Raw genomic sequence first — 20,955 nt, 5'->3', positions numbered from 1 at the left:
ATGCATTTACAAGTAACAGTTACATTTTCAGATGGATATTAAGTGTAACTAGTTAGTTTTTAAAGAAACTAACTGTAATTCAATTATTTTTAAAAGTTACTCAGTTACTTTATTTTTGGAAAGCAAATTTTCAAAGATCGATATCTATATTCAGTAACAACATATAGGCAGCTTTCAGGAGATTAAATATTGAATACATATGGCATCCATTAAGCTACATCCTACATCTAGCTCAAAAGTTGAAGCCCCTCCTGCCCCTCCTGCTCTCCACCTAACAATTTCCAATTCGAGCACTGCATGCAATTGAACTGTTAGGAGAACATGACTACTTTGTCTCTCGTGTTCAATAAATACCACAACTTCCCTATGGCTTGCAAAGAAGAACAGAGAGCTTAGATAATAAATCAAAGTCAAAGTGGTTAATGGAAAAGAATCAGTCTGTTGCAATTGAAACAATCTTAATTTAAGTTACAGTTACTGCCCACAATCGGCAGAAGTGGGGTATGGTTGGTAGACTACAATGTGAACTTCCCAGCTAGATCCGAGGGATCCGCAGACCAACGACAGGTGTGATCCTCCATTCATATTGGGGGTTGGGCAAAGAGCTGACAACTCTGCACTGTAAACAGACATGTCAAGAAACAGCAACGTGAGGCCATGGATGTTCCCAAGGTAAAATATTCCGGAGGTAAAATAGTCCTCGATTCGGATCTCCAGGTGGGGACTACTTTGGAAATTCCCTGGACTAAGGATAAGATCTACATTAGGAATAAGGATATTAAATTAGGCACCTGGAATGTTCTGAGCCTTTACCGGCCTGGGGTATTTCAGTGTACAGTTAATGAGATAGTTAAGTATAAATTAGATGTAGTAGCTGTCCAGGAAGTTCGGTAGCCAGGAGAAGGGAATTGTAAAACTGAAAATTATACTTAAACCTACTTTACCTAAAGTAAAGTTTATAAAAGATAAAGACGGTGATTTTCTAGCTGACCCAAACGATATTCTAAATAGATGGAAGAACTACTTTAATGACATTTTAAATACTCATGTAGGAGATAAATCAGAAGTAAACGAAGTGCACACAGCAGAACCTTTAGTTCCAGAACCTAACTTGACTGAAGTTAAAGATGCTATTAAAAAGCTAAAGAATAACAAAGCACCTGGCATAGATTTAATACCAGCTGAGTTAATTAAATATGGTGGAAATTCGTTAATATGTCAAATTCATAAATTAATATGTTTAATATGGAATAAAAAAGAAATCCCTCAACAGTGGAAAGAATCCATAATTGTTCCTGTGTTTAAAAAAGGTGATAAAATGAACTGCAATAATTACCGTGGAATTTCTCTACTCTCAACAACATATAAAATATTATCTAACATTCTTTTAACAAGACTAACCCCATATGCTAATGTAATTATAGGTGATTATCAATGTAGATTTAAACGTAACAGATCAACTACAGATCAAATTTTTCACATTAGACAGACACTTGAGATAAATTATATAATATATTAGTAGAGTTTGGAATACCTAAGAAGCTTGTTAGTATGATAAAAGTATGCACCAGTGAAACAGAAAGTAAAATTCGTGTGGGTATTAATGTGTCTGACAAATTTACAATTCATGATGGGTTAAAACAAGGAGATGCATTATCTCCATTGCTTTTTAATTTTGCCTTAGAATATGCTGTAAGGAAGGTAAAAGAAACTAACGAAGGACTAAAATGAAAAGGTGTGACTCGGTTGTTAGCATATGTAGATGATGTAGACGTATTAGGGGATGATATAAATACAATCAAGAATAATGCTAAAATATTTTTCAAAACTGCTAAAGAGATAGGTTTGGAAGTAAACAAAGAGAGAACTAAATATATGCTTACAGGCCGAAATTAAGTGTTAGGCAATAATCAAAATCTAATTATTGATAACAACTCGTTTGAACCAGTTTCCAAATTCAAATACTTAGGAGTAATATTAACATGTGAAAAATTTTTATTAAAGAGGAAATAAAAAGTAGGCTTAATTCAGGAAATGCATGTTACTTCTCTCATCATAAGCTTTTGTCTTTTCATTTAATATCTAAGAAACTAAAAGTTAAAATATACAAAACAGTAATTTTGCCTGTATTATTATATGGGTGTGAAACTTGATCCCTTACATTGAAAGAGGAACATAAATTGAGAATATTTGAAAATAAGATCCTTAGGAAAATCTTTGGACCTAAAAGGGATGAGGAGACAGGTGAGTGGAGAAGGTTACATAATTTAGAACTACATAATTTGTATTCATGTCCAGATATTATTAGAATAATTAAATCAAGAAGATTTAGGTGGGCACGCGATGTGGCACAAATGGGAGATGAGTTTACAGGATTCTTGTTGGAAAACCTGATGGTAAGAGACCTGTAGGAAGACCAAGACGAAGATGGAGGGACAACGTTGAGATAGACCTAAAGGAAATCGGTAGGGATGGAAAAGAGTATATAGATCTTGCTCAAGATAGGGACAGATGGAAGGCCTGTGTTGCTGCAGCCATGAACCTTCCAGTTTAAGAAGGCTAGAGAGTTAGTTAGTTAGTTAGCTACTTTACTGAAAAAGTAACTTCGTTAAGATTCATGTTTTTGAAGTGTGGTTCAGTTTCAGTTATCCTTACTTTTACAGTTGCTTAATTCTAGATTAGCTATATCTTGTATAATGTTTTGCATGCATAAACTGAAACAGGGTGTTCTCTTTTACTACCAATCGTCTAGCATTAAAATTAATTTGTATCAAATTGTAATAAACCTTATTCATTTAAATACTATAATATAGAGGTAAGATAATTCAAAATGAATCATTATACTTGAAAAACTACAGCATGCAAAGTATTTGCTCATATTAATAGTAAACTGTGCATAAGTATTAGCCTTTCACTTATATTTCTAGCAAAACATAATTTTCTTCACTATTTTTGAGATATACAGGAAAATAACTGTAAAAGTAACTATTATGTGAAACTCCATTACAATCAATACAATACCTCTAAACAACCAAAACAAGCTACAGTCATGAGACTTACCAAAATTATAAAAAACATGTGGAGAGCATCCACACTTCTCAATGCTTTGTAAATATCTGCACTGAAGCTTGCATGCAAGGGATGTGTAGAAGGGGCTTATTTCCAATTTCTTTTCATCCCGAAAGAAACAGTTCCTTTGTTGGGGTGAAAGTTCCTTAATCGAGGGGTTACTGACAGTTGCAGTCAACTCTAAATTATAACCATAAAATTTAAAATTATTCATTTTCTCCCGAAACACCATGTAGTCCTTCATTACATGTGGAAATTCATAAGCTGAGTTCACAAAAATCTGAAAGTAAAAAAGTACTTTGGCTACATTTCCATCAAGTTTTTACAAATTTGTCATCTTATTGTACATTTTCTACAGAATGTTATTTCTTCAAATTTGTAGCAATATTGTTGATTTTAGTGAGAAAATGATAACATCAACAATTGAAAATCTTATTTAGAGTATTCAAATTAAGAAAAAAAAAATTGAATTTGGTTGATGAAATGAAAATGAAAATAAGGTTTCTAGACAACTTGTATGTGCTCTCCCCAGTGATGCTAGCAATGCTGATATTAGTAGTGTCAGTTTTGAGTTATAGGTTTGTGAAAATGGGTTCAAATTTTAAAATCAAATTCTTTTTTGAGCAGGGAGTACACCATTGAAACAGCTTTACGACATTCCCATGCCCTGAGGAGTTGAAAACACGCATGGAATTTTGTAACTGTAAAAATTTTTAGTCTCTTACACCTTGTAATTGTCAAATTATTCAAGATCAAAGTTTGCAGAAATTGCCCTTTCTGAGCTCATTTAGCTATACTAAATGTCCTGTAACTCTGCTCCTATTTGGCCTAGGAAACTGAAATCAAGTGTATTGTGCAGGGAATCGAAAAAGCTTTCCAATGATATGCAAAAAGACTACCTTTGCATAAAAATATTTTTTTGTCACGTGGCCATGACATTTAACCTTGAAAATCTCAAAACATGTAATCGCCAAAAATCGTGAACAAAATATATTTGACACACCATACTATACTCTAAAACATATTAAAAAAATCAAAGTGGGACTTCAATTGGATCAGAAGGTACAAAGTAATATGTATAGCTATGTGACTGATAAAGGCCTTATTACAATGTACTAGGGCGAGTTAAAAGTTACTTAACACTCCCTATAAAATGTAAATGAATTATACTGGGTACAATTGGTCATGATAAATACATGGGGAACCATAGTTGTGTGTATTCATATTGTTCGCCATATTGTTGGCTACCACATTGAATTCAACTCAAACATTTTCAATAGAAAGGGGGTGATGTGATATAGGAAATCAGGCTAGAATTTTTAACCAGCAAGAAGTTGTGATTGAATGCTTATAAACATTTTCTTCTTTTGGAAGGTATAAGAAAATAAAGCTTTAGAATGCCTCTAATATGTTAGGAATGCATCGAGATCACACTGGCGTCTCAGGAGAGAAGTTTACATACCATTGCACATGATTTTAATTAGTGACATTCTCCGAAGAGTTGAATATTGTGAATGGTGTCTCAAACAATTACAATGTGACAGTTTGTTTGGAATGAAAAGTCCTTCACAATAACAAGGGTAATTTTATATTCATGGTAAAATTAATAAAAATTAATATGCAGTATGCAGTACCTGTGATCTGATATTCTACATTAGACATATTCCAGCCAAATGGCTGATACCTATAATGGTGTGATGTGGTGCATGAAGAACAAGATTGGTTGCTTCATTTTCAACAACGGAATCTTAAATGATGAGTTAATATGGTACTTTATCCAGAATTTTGTAACATGGCAGAGCACGACCACGCTATGGGAATATTGTGGTAGTTTCTTCATGGTAAATTTCCCGGTAGATGAATTGGCAGCCAGGGACCTGTTTAAAGGCTTGTATGTTCCCCTGGTCTAACACCTTAGTACCTTTACCTTCAGAAACATTTGAAGGCAATGATATATGCTCTAAAACTCGGTGGTATTGATGATCTGATAGAACACATAGTTGCTGCTTGTGATGCTGTCGTACTTGCTACATTGAAAAATGTTCTGTGTGAGTGTGATACTTCAACGAGTGTGCACAATGAGCAGATATCGTAAGTGGAAGATTTGGGCATAACTTTTTGCTGGTTAAAGATACATAGGAAATACTTTCACCACTGCATTTCTCAAGAAATTCTAGCCTGATTTCTTATATCACATTACCCCTTCTATTGAAAATGTTTGAGTTGAATTCAATGTGGCAGTCAAAAGTATGGTGGATCTCCACTTGATACACACAACTATGGTTATCCCTGGGCCTAACATGTTTCTAACATGACCAATTGTACCCAGCATAACTCCATTACATTTTATAGGGGTGTGTGACTTTAAACTCACCCTAGTACATTGTAATGAGGCCTTTATCAGTCACATAGCTATACTTATTATTTTGTATTTTCTGATCCCATTGCAGTCCCACTTTGATTTTTAATATGTTTTAGAGTATAGTATGGCATATCAAATATATCTTGTTCATGATTTTTGGCGATTACATGTTTTGAGATTTTCAAGGTCAAATGTCATGGTCACGTGACAAAAAATTATTTTTATCCAAGGGTAGTCCAAAGCTTGTTTGATTCCCTGCACAATAAACTTGTTTTCAGTTTCCTAGGCTAAATAGGAGCAGAGTTACAGGACATTTGCTAAATGAGCTCAGAAAGGGCAATTTCAGCAAACATTGACCTTGAATAATTTGACAACTACAAACTGCACGAGACTAATACATTTTCACAGTTACTAAATTCCATGCATAGTTTCAGCTCCTCAAATTTCATGAAAATTAGAGATGATCTGGTTGAGTGCCTGCCTAAGTTTCGGCAAAATTGAAGTGGGTTGAGCAGGGACCACATCTAAATTTAGGCCACTTGACATGGAACAACCCATAAGTTACTTGACAGTCTACTTGATAATGTGTGTCATCCAAACATTACACATTTAATTCTGATAAGGATATCTTATGAGTCAGATAGTTTGCTTTTTTACAGCACATACCAATCAAAAATGCATGTGAAGTTAAGTGGAGATTTTGTTTTTGTGTTCAGTACAAAGGCAGTTGGGAATAAAATGGAAACTTCTATAGTGTAACTACAATGAAATTTGTGATACTGGTAGTATTTTTCTTATTTGGAATAAGTCTTTCTTCATAGATATTATGTAACTTTAAAGTATAGCTCTGTTATAGGTGATAAATTACAGCTTCTTGCACAGCTTCTTCTACAGACAGCCTTCTCTTTAAAAACATGTGGAAAAATGGTGCGACTGTAATCAGCAGTTCAGAGATGTGAATGAATGAAAGATATTTTTGAAAAGTGAATACTTTACCTTAACATATTTAGGTGGACCAACAACTGCAAAAACCATTGCTGTTCCACTCAGCTCTACCATGTACGCATTGGTTTCTGTGGTCGAACTTTGGCTTAGACTTAAAGAAAGAAAAAAACAGCTACTTGACTGAAGCAAATATAATGAATTCGTTATTGCATTTCAGTGTATATTGCATGCAAAACAAACATTTAGTATAAGATTTTGTATGAAAGCATGCATGTTTCTTCTGCTTTGTAATTAAATTATTTTACATTCCTGTGCTTCAACCTTTATTAATTGTAACAATAAGGATGACTGGTGGACTGGTGACATAGATGATGTAACAAGCACAATGAAACATTCAGGAAGAGGTTTTCTCGTGCAATCAGTTAGGTGATTTCTGAATAGGCATTCAAGCTTTTGAGAGCTAACCTCACTTTCATCTTCAGGGATTGAAGTGCAGAGATAAGTCAGGGCGAAGTTATATGTATTTGGTATGGAATAGGTCTGACATCCACGCTCCCAGTCGACTATCGCTAATCAGGCTGTGTCCAGTTCAAGTCCCGCATCTCTGTTGAGGTTTCCCTTTTCCCCATGAATGGCTATTGCTTTTTTGATGGGACGGTCCCAGTAATTTAATGATTTACGAGGGTCACTATTTATATTTTGAGCCTAACAATGAAAAAACAGGAATTTGGCATTGAAAACTGCTTTATTGTTTTTCGAAGTATTCTCCTTTATGGTCAATACACTTTTGCATTCCTTCAAACCATTTGTCAAAGCAGTTTTTCCAATATTCTTGAGACACCTCCATAATATGGTTTTTGAATGCATCAATGGCATCTTCCGCCGACGAAAATCGTTTTCCACGCAATTTATTCTTGACATTCGGGAACAAGAAGAAGTCATTGGGTGCCAAATCAGGACTGTACAGTGGATGACCCATCAATTCGATTTTTTGACTGTTCATGAATTCGGTTGTTAGACGAGATGTGTGACAGCTGGCATTGTCTTGATGAAAAACGATCCGACGGCGTTTGTTTGTTTTCCGTATTTAACCGAAGACCTCTGGCAAACAAATTGTTGTGTACCATTCAGAGTTGACCGTTCTACGTTCCTCTAAAGGCACAGTTGCCACATGACCAGTTTTCCCGAAAAAACAGGCGACCATTTGTTTCGATGTGCTTCGAGCGCAAACAACTTTTGTTGGATTGGGTTCATCTTGAAACACCCATACAGTCGACTGCTGTTTACGTTCCGGCTCATATGCATATATCCATGATTCGTCACCTGTTACAATCTTATGTACGTCTTTTGAATCACCACGATTGTATTTATTGAGCATTTGTTTGCACCAATTGACGCGAGCATCTTTTTGAGTTTTTGTCAAATTGTGTGGAATCCAACAAGAACATACCTTTCTCACAGCTAAATGATCATGTAATATTTTATATATGCTGGTGGAACTAATGCCTATGGTTGCCTCAATCTCACAGTATGTCACATGACAATCTTGCAGTATTAGGTTTTGCACAGCATCAATGTTTTCTTGAACAACAACGGATTTTGGACGACCTTCGCGAATCTCATCGGTGAGCGAATGGCGGCCACGATTAAATTCGTTATACCAGCGTTTCACAGTGGCAAAGGATGGGGCTTCATCGCCAAATGTGGAAGTAAGTTGATCGATGCACTCTTGTCTTGATAATGCACGTTGAAAATTGTAAAAAATCATCGCACGAAAATGTTCATGAGTTAATTCCATTTTATTGTTGTCGCGCAATCTCCAAGGCAACATAAACAACACAAATCAAGCTATTGACAAAACATTTGAAGTACGTTATAGTCAATAATGCCAGACGATTCCGTGCAAACGTCAAATAGCGCCTAACTTCAATCAGTGTTGCCAAGGCTCAAAATATAAATAGTGGCCCTCGTATTGATGATCTTGGTGCTTGTGAAGTCAATTCCATGGCCCTGGATGAAATGTTCTGCTAACCTTGATTTTTCGGAATGAAAATTCTTGATGAAATTATTTGCAACATTGTTGTGCAGCTAAATGGAGTGCCTCAGAAACCTTCTGCATTTTACAGATACGTAGACGACACCTTTGTCATCTGGCCACACTGTGAAGCAGCACTACAGACATTCCTGGATCACCTAAACAACCAACACCAGAACATAAAATTCACCATGGAGACAGAGACCAACTGCAGACTTCCGTTCCTGGACATCCTTATCACATGCAAGCTGGACAGGGCCATAGGACACAGCATATACAGGAAATCTACTCACACTAAGCTATACCTCAAAGGCAAGAGTTTTCACCATCCAGTGCAGTGATCAACCTTAATCTCGATATTGTTTCACCGAGCCATCGCCATCAGCGACAGAGAGCACCTTCAAGAGGAGTTAAGACACCTGCATACAGCTTTCAGACAGAATGGATACAGTGAAGGCATTATCAATAAGACACTAGAGAGAGTAACACACAATAACTACCACTGAACAAACACGGGCTCACCTGATAACCAAGAAGACAAGAAGATAGCCATTGTCCCATAGACTGGTAACCTCTCTGCAGCCATCAGGCACATTCTTTCAAAATACAAGATGAAGACGATCCACAAACCACCATCGATAGTCAGAAGCTGCCTTCAAAATCCTAAAGACAACCTACGACTGAAGACATCCGGGGTTTACTGTATCATCTGTACCTGTGGTAAAGCCTATATCGGACAAACAGGGAGGACAATCGAACAATGTTACAAGGAACACGATAGGGACTCGAACTGGACACTGTCTAGTTAACGATAGACAACTGGGAGCCTGGAGGTCAGAGACCCCACCTGATTGGTCGATCACCTACACCGGACCCCTCCCACACCAAATACATATAACTTCACCCTTACTTATCTCTGCACTTCAATCCCTGAAGATGAGAGAGATGTTAGCTCTAGAAAGCTTGGATGCCTAGCCGGAAATCACCTGATTGTTGCTCGAGAAAACCTCTTTAGTATTAGCCATCAGGAAAGCTTCAAGAATTATTTGAAAGATTCATGGTTTTCCTATGGTTCAAACCTGGTCTTCTGGGGCTATGTAGCATGTTACTCTGACCACTATGAGATGAAAGTTGGCCAGAGAATCCTTCTAACAACAAATGTTGAAGAGATTCTCATGGGGCATTGACCAAAGGGGTTTTGGATAGATTTATGAGCTTTCAAGAGCTAACAATCATTTAGTGAGAATATAAGGTGCTCTATCTTCGCACATGCTGTGTGCCTTCATGGCACTGTGCAATACAGTTGTGGCAATACTGGCTTTGTCCTATCTCTGGAGAACGTAACAAAGGACACTGTACAGGCTTAAATATAGTTTTCATACAATACTTTTCTCTGTAGTTTTCAGTAAGTAGGACATAAGAAAAAAAGATCTAATGGGAATTTGACAATTGAATAAATGAAAGAATAATAATATAGTTACATTTATATATATATAGTGTAAAAAATATTTCCAGAAACAGTAGGTAGAATTTATTTGTACTACAATAAAATATTGCTCTTCCTGCAAGCGAGCACTAGGTTCTGATGTTGCACTATAAGCCTGGTTTGATGTTTTCGTTCCCACAGAGAACACAAATATCCAGAAGACATCTTATGGATATCCAGGAATGTCCACTAGACATCTATTGGATATGCTCCAGATATTTATCTGTCTGTCCAGAGGACATCCATAAGATATCCAGGAGGGATTTTTTTGGATACGTTTTGGACATTCTGTGAGACATTTTTTTGGAGATTCTCTTGATCTTTTTGGACATGTTTTCGACATTCCATGGATCATATTTGGAGATGTTTTGGTCATTCAGTGGATCACTTTTGAATATTTTTCAGACATCAGTGTAACTTGGTTCTCGTGGACAGGATGTTATCTGAATGTTTTTATTTGTTTGAGCATGAGAATATATTCTGAACAAGATTTAGACCTAATCTGAATATTAACCTGATATTTCTCACACATATTTTAGATTTGAAAAGAAATGTTGAACTAGATTTACACACATCAAAGATATCGTGCACATATATGTCTATACTCACACACATAAGCATGGACACATAGATGTATGCACACAAACACACACACACACACACACACATCTACACATCAGAAAAATGTTATACATTTAAATGCATATAACCATGATAAGAGGAATCTGTACACCAAATCTGTGCTTATTCTTCACTAACACATTTAAGTACTGCAACGCCTTGAGTTGAAACTGGAGTGGGGAGCTAGAAACAAAAGTAAGAAAGAAACTTTCACTTGTCCTTGTGCATGCGTGACTCACTGGATGAGGCAATGGATATGTAAACGAACGACACAATACCTTAGAAGGAAGTTTGTGAGTTATTTGAGACTGCATCACAAAGTTTGCATACTAACATATAGTGAATGACTGAACACTTTGAATGAACAATTCCATGGATATCAAACCATCTATGGGAATATTTGAATAACACATGTCCCATGAATATCTGGCAATGAAGATCTCATGGATATCTAGGATGGGATGATTTCTGGATATCCAGATTGGGAAATTCTCTGCATATCCACAACAAGATATTCAATGGACATCCTATGAATATCAGAACTGGATATGCTATGGATGTCTAAAGAATATCCACAATATCCATGGATTTGATCTGGACATTTATGGATTTCCTATGGATATTCCTTGAAGATTTGTGCTGTATGGGTTATTGTTACGAGGGTCACTATTTATATTTTGAGCCTAACAATGAAAAAACAGGAATTTGGCATTGAAAACTGCTTTATTGTTTTTCGAAGTATTCTCCTTTATGGTCAATACACTTTTGCATTCGTTCGAACCATTTGTCAAAGCAGTTTTTCCAATATTCTTGAGACACCTCCATAATATGGTTTTTGAACGCATCAATGGCGTCTTCTGCCGACGAAAATCGTTGTCCACGCAATTTATTCTTGACATTCGGGAACAAGAAGAAGTCATTGGGTGCCAAATCAGGACTGTACGGCGGATGACCCATCAATTCGATTTTTTGACTGTTCATGAATTCGGTTGTTAGACGAGATGTGTGACAGCTGGCATTGTCTTGATGAAAAACGATCCGACGGCGTTTGTTTGTTTTCCGTATTTAACCGAAGACCTCTGGCAAACAAATTGTTGTGTACCATTCAGAGTTGACCGTTCTACGTTCCTCTAAAGGCACAGTTGCCACATGACCAGTTTTCCCGAAAAAACAGACGACCATTTGTTTCGATGTGCTTCGAGCACGAACAACTTTTGTTGGATTGGGTTCATCTTGAAACACCCATACAGTCGACTGCTGTTTACGTTCCGGCTCATATGCATATATCCATGATTCGTCACCTGTTACAATCTTATGTACGTCTTTTGAATCACCACGATTGTATTTATTGAGCATTTGTTCGCACCAATTGACGTGAGCGTCTTTTTGAGGTTTTGTCAAATTATGTGGAATCCAATGAGAACATACCTTTCTCACAGCTAAATGATCATGTAATATTTTATATATGCTGGTGGAACTAATGCCTATGGTTGCCTCAATCTCACAGTATGTCACATGACGATCTTGCAGTATTAGGTTTTGCACAGCATCAATGTTTTCTTGAACAACAACGGATTTTGGACAACCTTCGCGAATCTCATCGGTGAGCGAATGGCGGCCACGATTAAATTTGTTATACCAGCATTTCACAGTGGCAAAGGATGGGGCTTCATCGCCAAATGTGGAAGTAAGTTGATCGATGCACTCTTGTCTTGATAATCCATGTCGAAAATCGTAAAAAATCATCACACGAAAATATTCACGAGTTAATTCCATTTTATTGTTGTCGCGCAATCTCCAAGGCAACATAAACAACACAAATGAAGCTATTGACAAAACATTTGAAGTACGTTATGGTCAATAATGCCAGACGATTCCGTGCAAATGTCAAATCGCACCTAACTTCAATCAGTGTTGCCAAGGCTCAAAATATAAATAGTGACCCTCGTAGAAGAAAAAAGGTTTGAGTTTTTCATTTTATTAGCATCCTTCTTCCCATGTTGAAACTTGCTCAGAGTTTCACGTACAATGTATACACTTTGTCAGCCATTGCCTCTCTACAGTAACACAAAATGCACATACAAAAATTGTACCATACCGATGAATGATAAACAATGACAAAGGTCACACTTAGGTGACAAAGTTGTACAACCAACACATATTTCTGGACTTACATAGATATTTATTTAACTTATTTTGAGAAAATAATAGTTACAAAATGTAATCACAAGGGAAATTTCTTCACGAATATTCTCTGTTGTTGTGTGCCTTAGGCATGTGATGTAAACACAAGTTTTCATATGTAGCACACCTAAATTGAGAAGAAAGTTTTTGCAGTAAATTCATCAACTATAGTAGGATTTGAAATAAATCTTATCTTTCAATTGCATGTCTAAACTTCAGTGTGAGAAAAAATGAATGAAGCTGTGCTGAATGTTTGGAGAAGTGTACCCTTTTAATTCTTTTTTTAAAAAATAATTTGCTTCATGTTTCATGCTTTAAGTCTTAAAATTTGCTCTAAAATTCACAACCTCCTAACAGACCTTTTATTGTATGGAATTATTTGTTTATTAATGAAACTTAAAGAAAATTCACATTCTGAAACACATTATGTTTATTTAGTTATTATGGGTCTCCCTGATGGTGTAGTTACCTTGTAATCAAGGGTTCTCGGGTTCGATATCCTGTGGAGGCACATGGCACATTAAACTGTAGGTTCATTCCCGGTTAGCTTTTCTGTGCATAAAGTGGATTTAAAACAACAAATCAACCATTATGTTTATGAATACCTACCATCTTTGCCACAATAACTTTCAGATATTTACCTTGTTTCATTAGCTAATGCTGAGTTAGATGAATAGCACACACCATATTCGGTCTTAATAGCATCTTTAGTGTAAAATTCATTCAATTCTACATGCATCACCATGTCTTTAGGGTAATCCTTTATCTGTAATTTCAAAGAGTAAAAAATTTGAAACTGAGAAATTTTCAAAGCCATGTGTCAAGCCATATTTTAAAATTAGCACAATACATAATATGTGAAGATATTGAAAGGTTTTCTTGTTACTGCAATTTTATTTGAATGATCTCTCTGATATCATGGTGAGGGGACAATCCAGTTGTTTTTGTTCTATTTTACGCTGAGCATAAAGTGGTCGACAAACAAAGGATGGACATTTTTGCAATTTCCTCCAACAGGACTTAGTTGCGAAATTTTTACTTTTACTGCAAAAAGAAAATTGCAATGATGAAACAAAATGTTAGTAACAGTTGCTCAATTCTAAAATATGAGTAGAGTGACCAACACTCCCTGTTGACCTGAAACAGCTCTGATTTTGATGTTTCCAGCCCTAAGAAAGAATGCAAGATGGAACTGAAACTTACTTTGCTAATTTAAGTGGGATATGTGGAAGGGTAGAGGGGAAGAGTTACTGTGGTTGGTTGTGACTTTATTAGGTGCAGCAATATTTTGTATATTAAATGTGAAAATATGTAGCCCATACAAACTTAAAGATACAATATTGCCTGTTACATACATTAACATACATTTAAATGAGATGTAGAAATTTGCCTGCACATATAAAATAATATAATAAAATATATATAATATAAATAAAACTATTGATAAATTTACTTTTAAGAAAGCCACTGTTGCATACTTTAGAGAAATTTGATGAACTGAATTAACCTGTTGGTTTTGCTTTTGAAAAACATTATCAGATGCTTTTGTGTATGCATAGGTTGATTTACATGATGCTATTTCTTGCTGATAGAGAGGTTTGTCTGATGACAATTAAATGAAGGGACCCAATCTTCCATGTCTTCATAGTTGACTTGGTCTTGGTCAAGTGCACCCCTGATGGTGGGTGCATGGGCATTCTTTTTAACAGACAATGATGACAAAAACCTCAGAGAAAAGTGACTGGCTTAAACTTCATTGCCTGCTAGTTTTTTACATTGTTAAGTTATATGCAAACGAATATTCACATAAAATCGACCACTTGTGTTTGATGTATTAATAAACAGAAATACTTCTTAACTGTGAAAACATAATATAGCCTTCATATTTCTTTCATTTGCAAACGTATAAGTAAAAGATTCGAAATTTTGATCATGTGCCACACCATGTTACAGAACAAGTCACTGAATGGTGATTCCCCCTGGTAATTCGCAACTCTTGGGATATTTCTCTTCCTTCCATGTTGAAATCAAAGTAGTTTTCAGAGTGGTCTTAAGAAGCATTACATTTTATTTAACACCATAAAAAAGCACCACCTGTCAAACATATTCTGAGATCATCTCTTTTATTGTTACTGTAGTGGGGATAACTCACAAGACCCGAATGAGCCACACACTCACTGGAATATCCAGTCTCTTTCTATTCATGGTTATGGGAGAGAAAGTTTACAAATATCAGTCATGTTGCAGTAACAAGAATATACTATGGCACCATAACATATTTGAGACATAAACCATTATTATTGAAGTAAAATCTATGGTTAAGACCAGTCTTTATGGAATTTTGTGCAATGGGTTTCCAACCCTGCCTGGAAATGAACATTGTAAGAACATAGTAAGAAGCACCATGAGGCCGTCTTGTATATTATTGCAGGAGCGCCCCTGAAATTAGATTTCCCGCATGAACCAAACAGAACATTATGGAACCAGCTGAGCCCCTCGAAAAGATGCCTCACTGCATACAAAGATTGAGTAACAGGCAGGGATAAAAATTTATGGTAATTATCGTAAAATATAACATTTCATTTTTCATGTATTAAACATTATTCAATAATATTATAAGTAATAAAATAATCTGTAATAGACAAATATATTAGGGTAAGCCCAGACTCCAGGCCTCTTAGAATACTTTGTCACTGAGCATGGTCAAAAGTAATATTTTAATGAGATACATCAGGACTTATGTGGGGAAAACTTGGATAGCAATGGAAACTGAAAAGGAAACCTCACTGAGGAGGAAGGTCCAAAGTGGAAACTTCTAGGTAGGGAGATGCTTGGTAGAGTTTTAGGATAGGTGGATGGATGCTCGTATGGTTTAACATGAAGACGAGAAGCAGGCAGGGGATGCTTTACAATTTTTTTTTTAACTGGGGGATGGCTTCCCCACTTGTTCCCCCAATTTCAAGCACTTGTTGTACGGCTTGAAGTGTAATACACACTAATAAGCATAAGATAAACACATTTTGACCAACTCTTCAAGAAGTTTAGGAACAGTTTTCTAGAGAGCGTAGGCAACACTTTCTTGAGGATTGGTTTCAATTTTCTCCTTCTACAGGTTAATGTGGTAAAAGAATAAAGTTAAAATTTTCAGCGCCAATAATGCAGGAGTATTACACTGTTGTCAAAATAGTTGCTGTTCACACAATTATCAACCAATCCTTGTCTAGTAAATATCTGGAGATACCAGAAACTTGCCAATGGTCTATTACTTAATTGTTGCAGCTGTTGTGCTTGCCAATGCAGTATAAAACAAAACATTTATGTTTCCAAACTAATTTGATTTATTTGATTTGATTTAGTTTATTTTACTTTGTTTTTCTGCAACTATTTAGCTAATTGTGAAGATGAGGATGACAAATAACCTTATGAGATTGATGAAGAGACACTCACAAACACCCATGCCCAGGCCAGGATTCAAACCTGGGACTTCTGGCATCATAGCATGATGTGCTAAAAGATAAAATAATTATTTGATGATTTTAATGCAATCTTCTACATATTTTCAATTTGAATATCTAGATATCTTGGTATACTTTCGTGTATACCTGATTATATTGATATTCAGTTGTTAATCTAGATATCAGAATTGTTCAGATAGTAATGAACTAAATTAAATGCATGTGCATCATCCAAATTTTTTGTAGGAAGGTCAGACATGTGATAAAACTTGAATAGTAGAAATAATAAAAATAATTATTTTTATTATCATGGTTATGTAATCATTGAAATTTATTGTATGATAATAACTATTATAAACTAATAAAATAAACCAATTTTATCCTCGAGGAGATTATTTTACTTCATCCACCAGATGAGTGAATATCGAGCAGTGAAACTGTTTTTCATTATCGTTTTACACTTATTCAGTTAGTGCACTAAAGTGAGTAATTATTCCATTTTGTTATTAACTTTTACACACATCATTCAAGAAAAAACTCTTTAAGATTTGGGAAAAATATTAGTAATAAAGTTTATGTTGTGTGATCTTTTACATAAAAATCTAAATTTTGGAATTTTAAAAACTGTGTAGCCATTTATTCTTTGTTCTAATGGTATAAAATGAAAACAAAACCTGTTGCCTGTATTTTATACTCAGGTTTTCATATCTAATGACATTAAAAATATCAAGCATTCTGCTTTTTTGTAACTTGAAATGAATGATATAAATTTCCAGGGAGATCGATGAATAAGTTAGAGACCCCTTTCTCAATGCACATGATTATGAGATATCTATAATCTAGGATGCCAGAATATTTATTATCTGGAAGGCCATTATCTTGTAAAAAAAACAAAAAAAACTTGCTCTTTATGAGTTTTCTGCACAAGTAAACATTATTGTTGATAATTGTGACAGTTTTCCCCCCATACAAAATTTACTTCAAAATGTTGAGAACAATGTAACTGTAATGAAATTTTCACTTCAAGCTACAGCTACAGCTACAAATTTTGTAACTAACTACAATAGCACTGCTACATGTAGCATGCTACTTCCAACCATTAGCTCCCAGATAACCCATTTGTAACAAAGTTGTTGTTCTCAAACATAATCTGACATTATCAAAGTATCTTTTCAAATGTAGCAAGTCTTGAAAACTTTTTTGTGTCAACAGAAGAACTTTTAGATTTAACAATTTCCTATTATGTAAGTCTGTGAATGTGATACTGCAAAAGTAATGTGAAATAGAAAAAAAAATGTTATTTCTATAACATTCAGTAAATATCAGATTTCACGAATAAAATTTTGGGGCCTCCTATTGGTGGTGGACTTAAAAAAACAACAATCAATTCAACGAATGAACTTTTAAAAGTTTTTCTTCATTTTAGAATCAGTTAATTTGTTTTCAGGGAGTTGTGTAACATTTAATTCACTACAACATGAACATTAATTGAAAGGAATGTATCCAGCACCAAGAAATAACTGGCATCAAAAAATAACTTTCAATCATTTTCCTGAAGACATGAAACTATTTATTTATGAAAAAATTAAGATTTACTCAACTCTAAAGGACTAACCTGATTTTGAATGTCACTCAATGACATGTTCAAATGAAATGGCAAATCTTGAAACTTTTCAAACACCTTGAAATTTGAGATGGCCAAATTTCCAACTGCTGTAATGAATTCTGTATATAATGTCTTGTTAACTGATGCCAGAATCTCGGGATGCCTTCAAAAGAAAAAGTACATATTGCTAATTTGATATAAAATAATATTTAATCCAGCAAAACTTATACTAGTTGAACACTCATTGAAACTCAACCCTGCTTCCTGATATATTCACATACATGCATGGTTAATATGGTGATCTATCAACATGTAAATTATAATTTAACTGATCCACTAAATGAGTATATCTGTAATTTAGTGCAAAATTCTGCTATTTTGTCTTTATTTTTATTATATCAACATGTAATTCAAATGTCATTGTTTTGTACATTAATTATGGAAATTGATTAACCATTCATGTCCATCAAGGAGCATTTAGAGGTTAGTTGGTTAAGTTGAACATGGAGGTGAGGACAGATAAGACAGCTGTATAAAAAAACTTTGATCATAACTAAAGATTCCAGAATATTCTATATTGAGGGTGGGTGATAGAGACGTGCAAGTTGAAATGTAAATTTAGTGATAATGTGCCTAAGTTAGAGGTTTGCAGAATAATATTTGTAGATGTGTTGAAGGGGATACAACATCCTCCTATCTGTTTGTAATTTCTTTAGCCTTGGCGGATATATAATGATCAGAATGCTGCAGTTTTAAAGGTACAGTTGCAGCTAATCTTCCAAAAATGTAGCTTTTCTGCAGCTCCATTTACCAAACAGTAACTTTGCTACAGCTACTCTTGTGCACTACTTGCTACGTCACTACTTTTGCACAAAAAATAAAATATGGATATTCAAAGAAGCCCTTAATACTTGATAGGTAAAAGATTCCTTTCTTTCCCCATTATTTGGCATATTTTGATAGTTGTGTTACCTCTGTGACGTGTAACCTATAACTCTTCACTGGTCACACCTGGAAAAGTAACATGATTGGCCATGCTCTATCTGTGAGATACAAGTATGGTTTTACTAACATATTCATAATTACTTTCTAATTTAACTTTATTTTATTTCAGTCCTACATATAATGATTCTTAAACATATTTAAAACATTTCTTTAGCACTGCATATGATATTTAGAAGCATTTATTTACATTGTCATTCTGCTGCTCATCCAGTTCAGTCTCCGAATCATCTCTTTGCTTTACATTATCACAGTCATTAAAATAAATTGCTATGATTGAAATGAGATTCTATGTGTGAAAGATATAGGTTGACATTAATTTTCCAGGGAGGGTGTGGCCTCTCCTTGCCCCTCCACCTCCCCCCCAAATGCCCCTCCCTTCTGGACGTCCATGGCTCATGGTAACTTTATGGGGTGAGCAGAAAACACCTCATGTCTTCATGACCAATGATGTCATGCCAATCAGATGACTTTGTTACTCTTGTTTTCCTCATCACTGGGACAGTCAGAAACAAGATGCATCCTCACAGATTATTCAATTTTATGTTGAAAGAACTTTCTGAACTGCAAAGGCCATGCACACATAGGATATAGTGAACTGACGAACAGCGATCTCTTGAAGGGATTAAAAATCCTACAGTTAATCCTTCCTAATGGAAATGTTTGCAAATGTCTCGAATCTGTGTACATCTCAATTGCTGGGTTGTAAAAATTAGTTGTGAAACAATCTTTCTATTATCCAACAGGGATCCTACCTATTCCTTCAAATGACATGTCTTATCAGTGTCGTACTTTTGCCACAATTAAAAATGACCACCTTGGTTGTTGGATGTGTTGAGCAGTCTACTCATGATCTCACTATGCAAGGTTCTTGGTTCAAGCCCAGACAGGACATGGGTATTTCTTTATGCTTGTTGCTTCATAAATTCCCTCTAATCCTCATTGTCATGATCAATCTAAAGAGGCAGAGAAAAGCAACTTAATACAAACAGAAAGCATAGCTGTCTTTAACAATGAAAATTATAATTTTCCTTAACTTATTTTCATGATTATAATAGGACCTCCCCAATGGTATAGTGGTAACACTGTCACTTCCTATCAAGAGCTCCCTGATTTGATCTTTGGTGGATACACATTGCATGGTGATTCACATCACCCTTCAAAATGTAGGTCCAGTCCAGCTTAGCATGTTTGATCATAAAGTAGACTTACAACAAACTTTACCATGATTATAATAATTAATTTTTTATTGTCTCCCTGCCATTAAATAGTACCAGAAAGAGAGAGAGAAGTAATTGCACTTACTTCTTAATAAATCTTTTAACAAGCCGCCTGTTGGATGCAGGCTGCATACACTGGATGATTGCTGGCAGCCTGAAGACCCACTCATTCCTGTTCCTCTCAATTGTTATAACTGTTGGATGACTCTGGTACTTATGCCATGACTGCATTATGATCAGGATCATAGCTATAACACAAATTATGAATGACACGATCCAAAGACTCCTGAAATAAGAAACCAAATTTTAAACAAGTTGTTTAAACATTTCAGAAATAAGTGTGTATGTTATTAATGGCTATAAAATATTATAAAAATGTTACATTATGGACATCTTTATGACAAATTTTATGAGTTGTGCATGAAGATTTCCTTCAACATAAAATGGCATGACCAATGACATATTTATTCAATGGTGGTACTTAATAAAAGTTTCTGGGAAGGTTGTACGTATTTGCTCTCTGAGTGTTGTCAAATCTTGCTAAAACTGTAAATCTGTTAAAAAGTGGCTAAATTAAATGTGTATAAATATGTAAAACATAGTAAGAAATATGCAATTCTAACTCCAAGATGAAACTTAGGTATAATTCGAGACTTCTTAAGCTCTTTAAAAAAGAAAAAAAATGTAAAAGATCATATTGTGATGTAAGTTCCATTTATTAATTAGACAATTTGTTACAAAAATAAATAAAACTGAAAATACCTTCCACTCAACAAATAATTTGAATTAAATATCATGAAAATGAATTTTTAGTTTTCTGAAATTTAATAATTTATCATTTTCAATTAACACAACCTATTATTGTGCAGAATATTGTGAATCATTTCCTTTCACTCACAGATAAGATGGGAGATGCCTGTCTCCCATATTCCTGGAAGATTGACATTAAAGTTAAAGTTTGTGAAGGAAA

General features: G+C 35.0%; 1 protein-coding gene across 1 annotated transcript in view; it reads right to left on the bottom strand.

The window, feature by feature from the left end:
* The window catches only part of LOC145991668 (uncharacterized), a 122,290-nt gene extending 102,074 nt beyond the window's left edge, over nucleotides 1–20,216 (bottom strand). The window contains exons 1-5 of the mRNA XM_083127732.1: nucleotides 20,071–20,216; nucleotides 17,773–17,926; nucleotides 13,344–13,468; nucleotides 6,428–6,527; nucleotides 3,061–3,349 (exon numbers count right to left, since the gene is read on the bottom strand). Of these exons, the coding sequence (XP_082983858.1) occupies nucleotides 3,061–3,349; nucleotides 6,428–6,527; nucleotides 13,344–13,468; nucleotides 17,773–17,926; nucleotides 20,071–20,216 (814 nt within the window). The remainder of the gene's footprint in view (nucleotides 1–3,060; nucleotides 3,350–6,427; nucleotides 6,528–13,343; nucleotides 13,469–17,772; nucleotides 17,927–20,070) is intronic.
* Between the last annotated feature and the right edge of the window lie 739 nt (nucleotides 20,217–20,955).

This window comes from Lepisma saccharinum, chromosome 8 (genome assembly GCF_977018435.1).
Source record: "Lepisma saccharinum chromosome 8, izLepSacc3.1, whole genome shotgun sequence".
Lineage (NCBI taxonomy): Eukaryota > Metazoa > Arthropoda > Insecta > Zygentoma > Lepismatidae > Lepisma > Lepisma saccharinum.
Note: the sequence above shows the minus strand (reverse complement) of the source record. Positions and strands in the feature narration are given on the sequence as shown.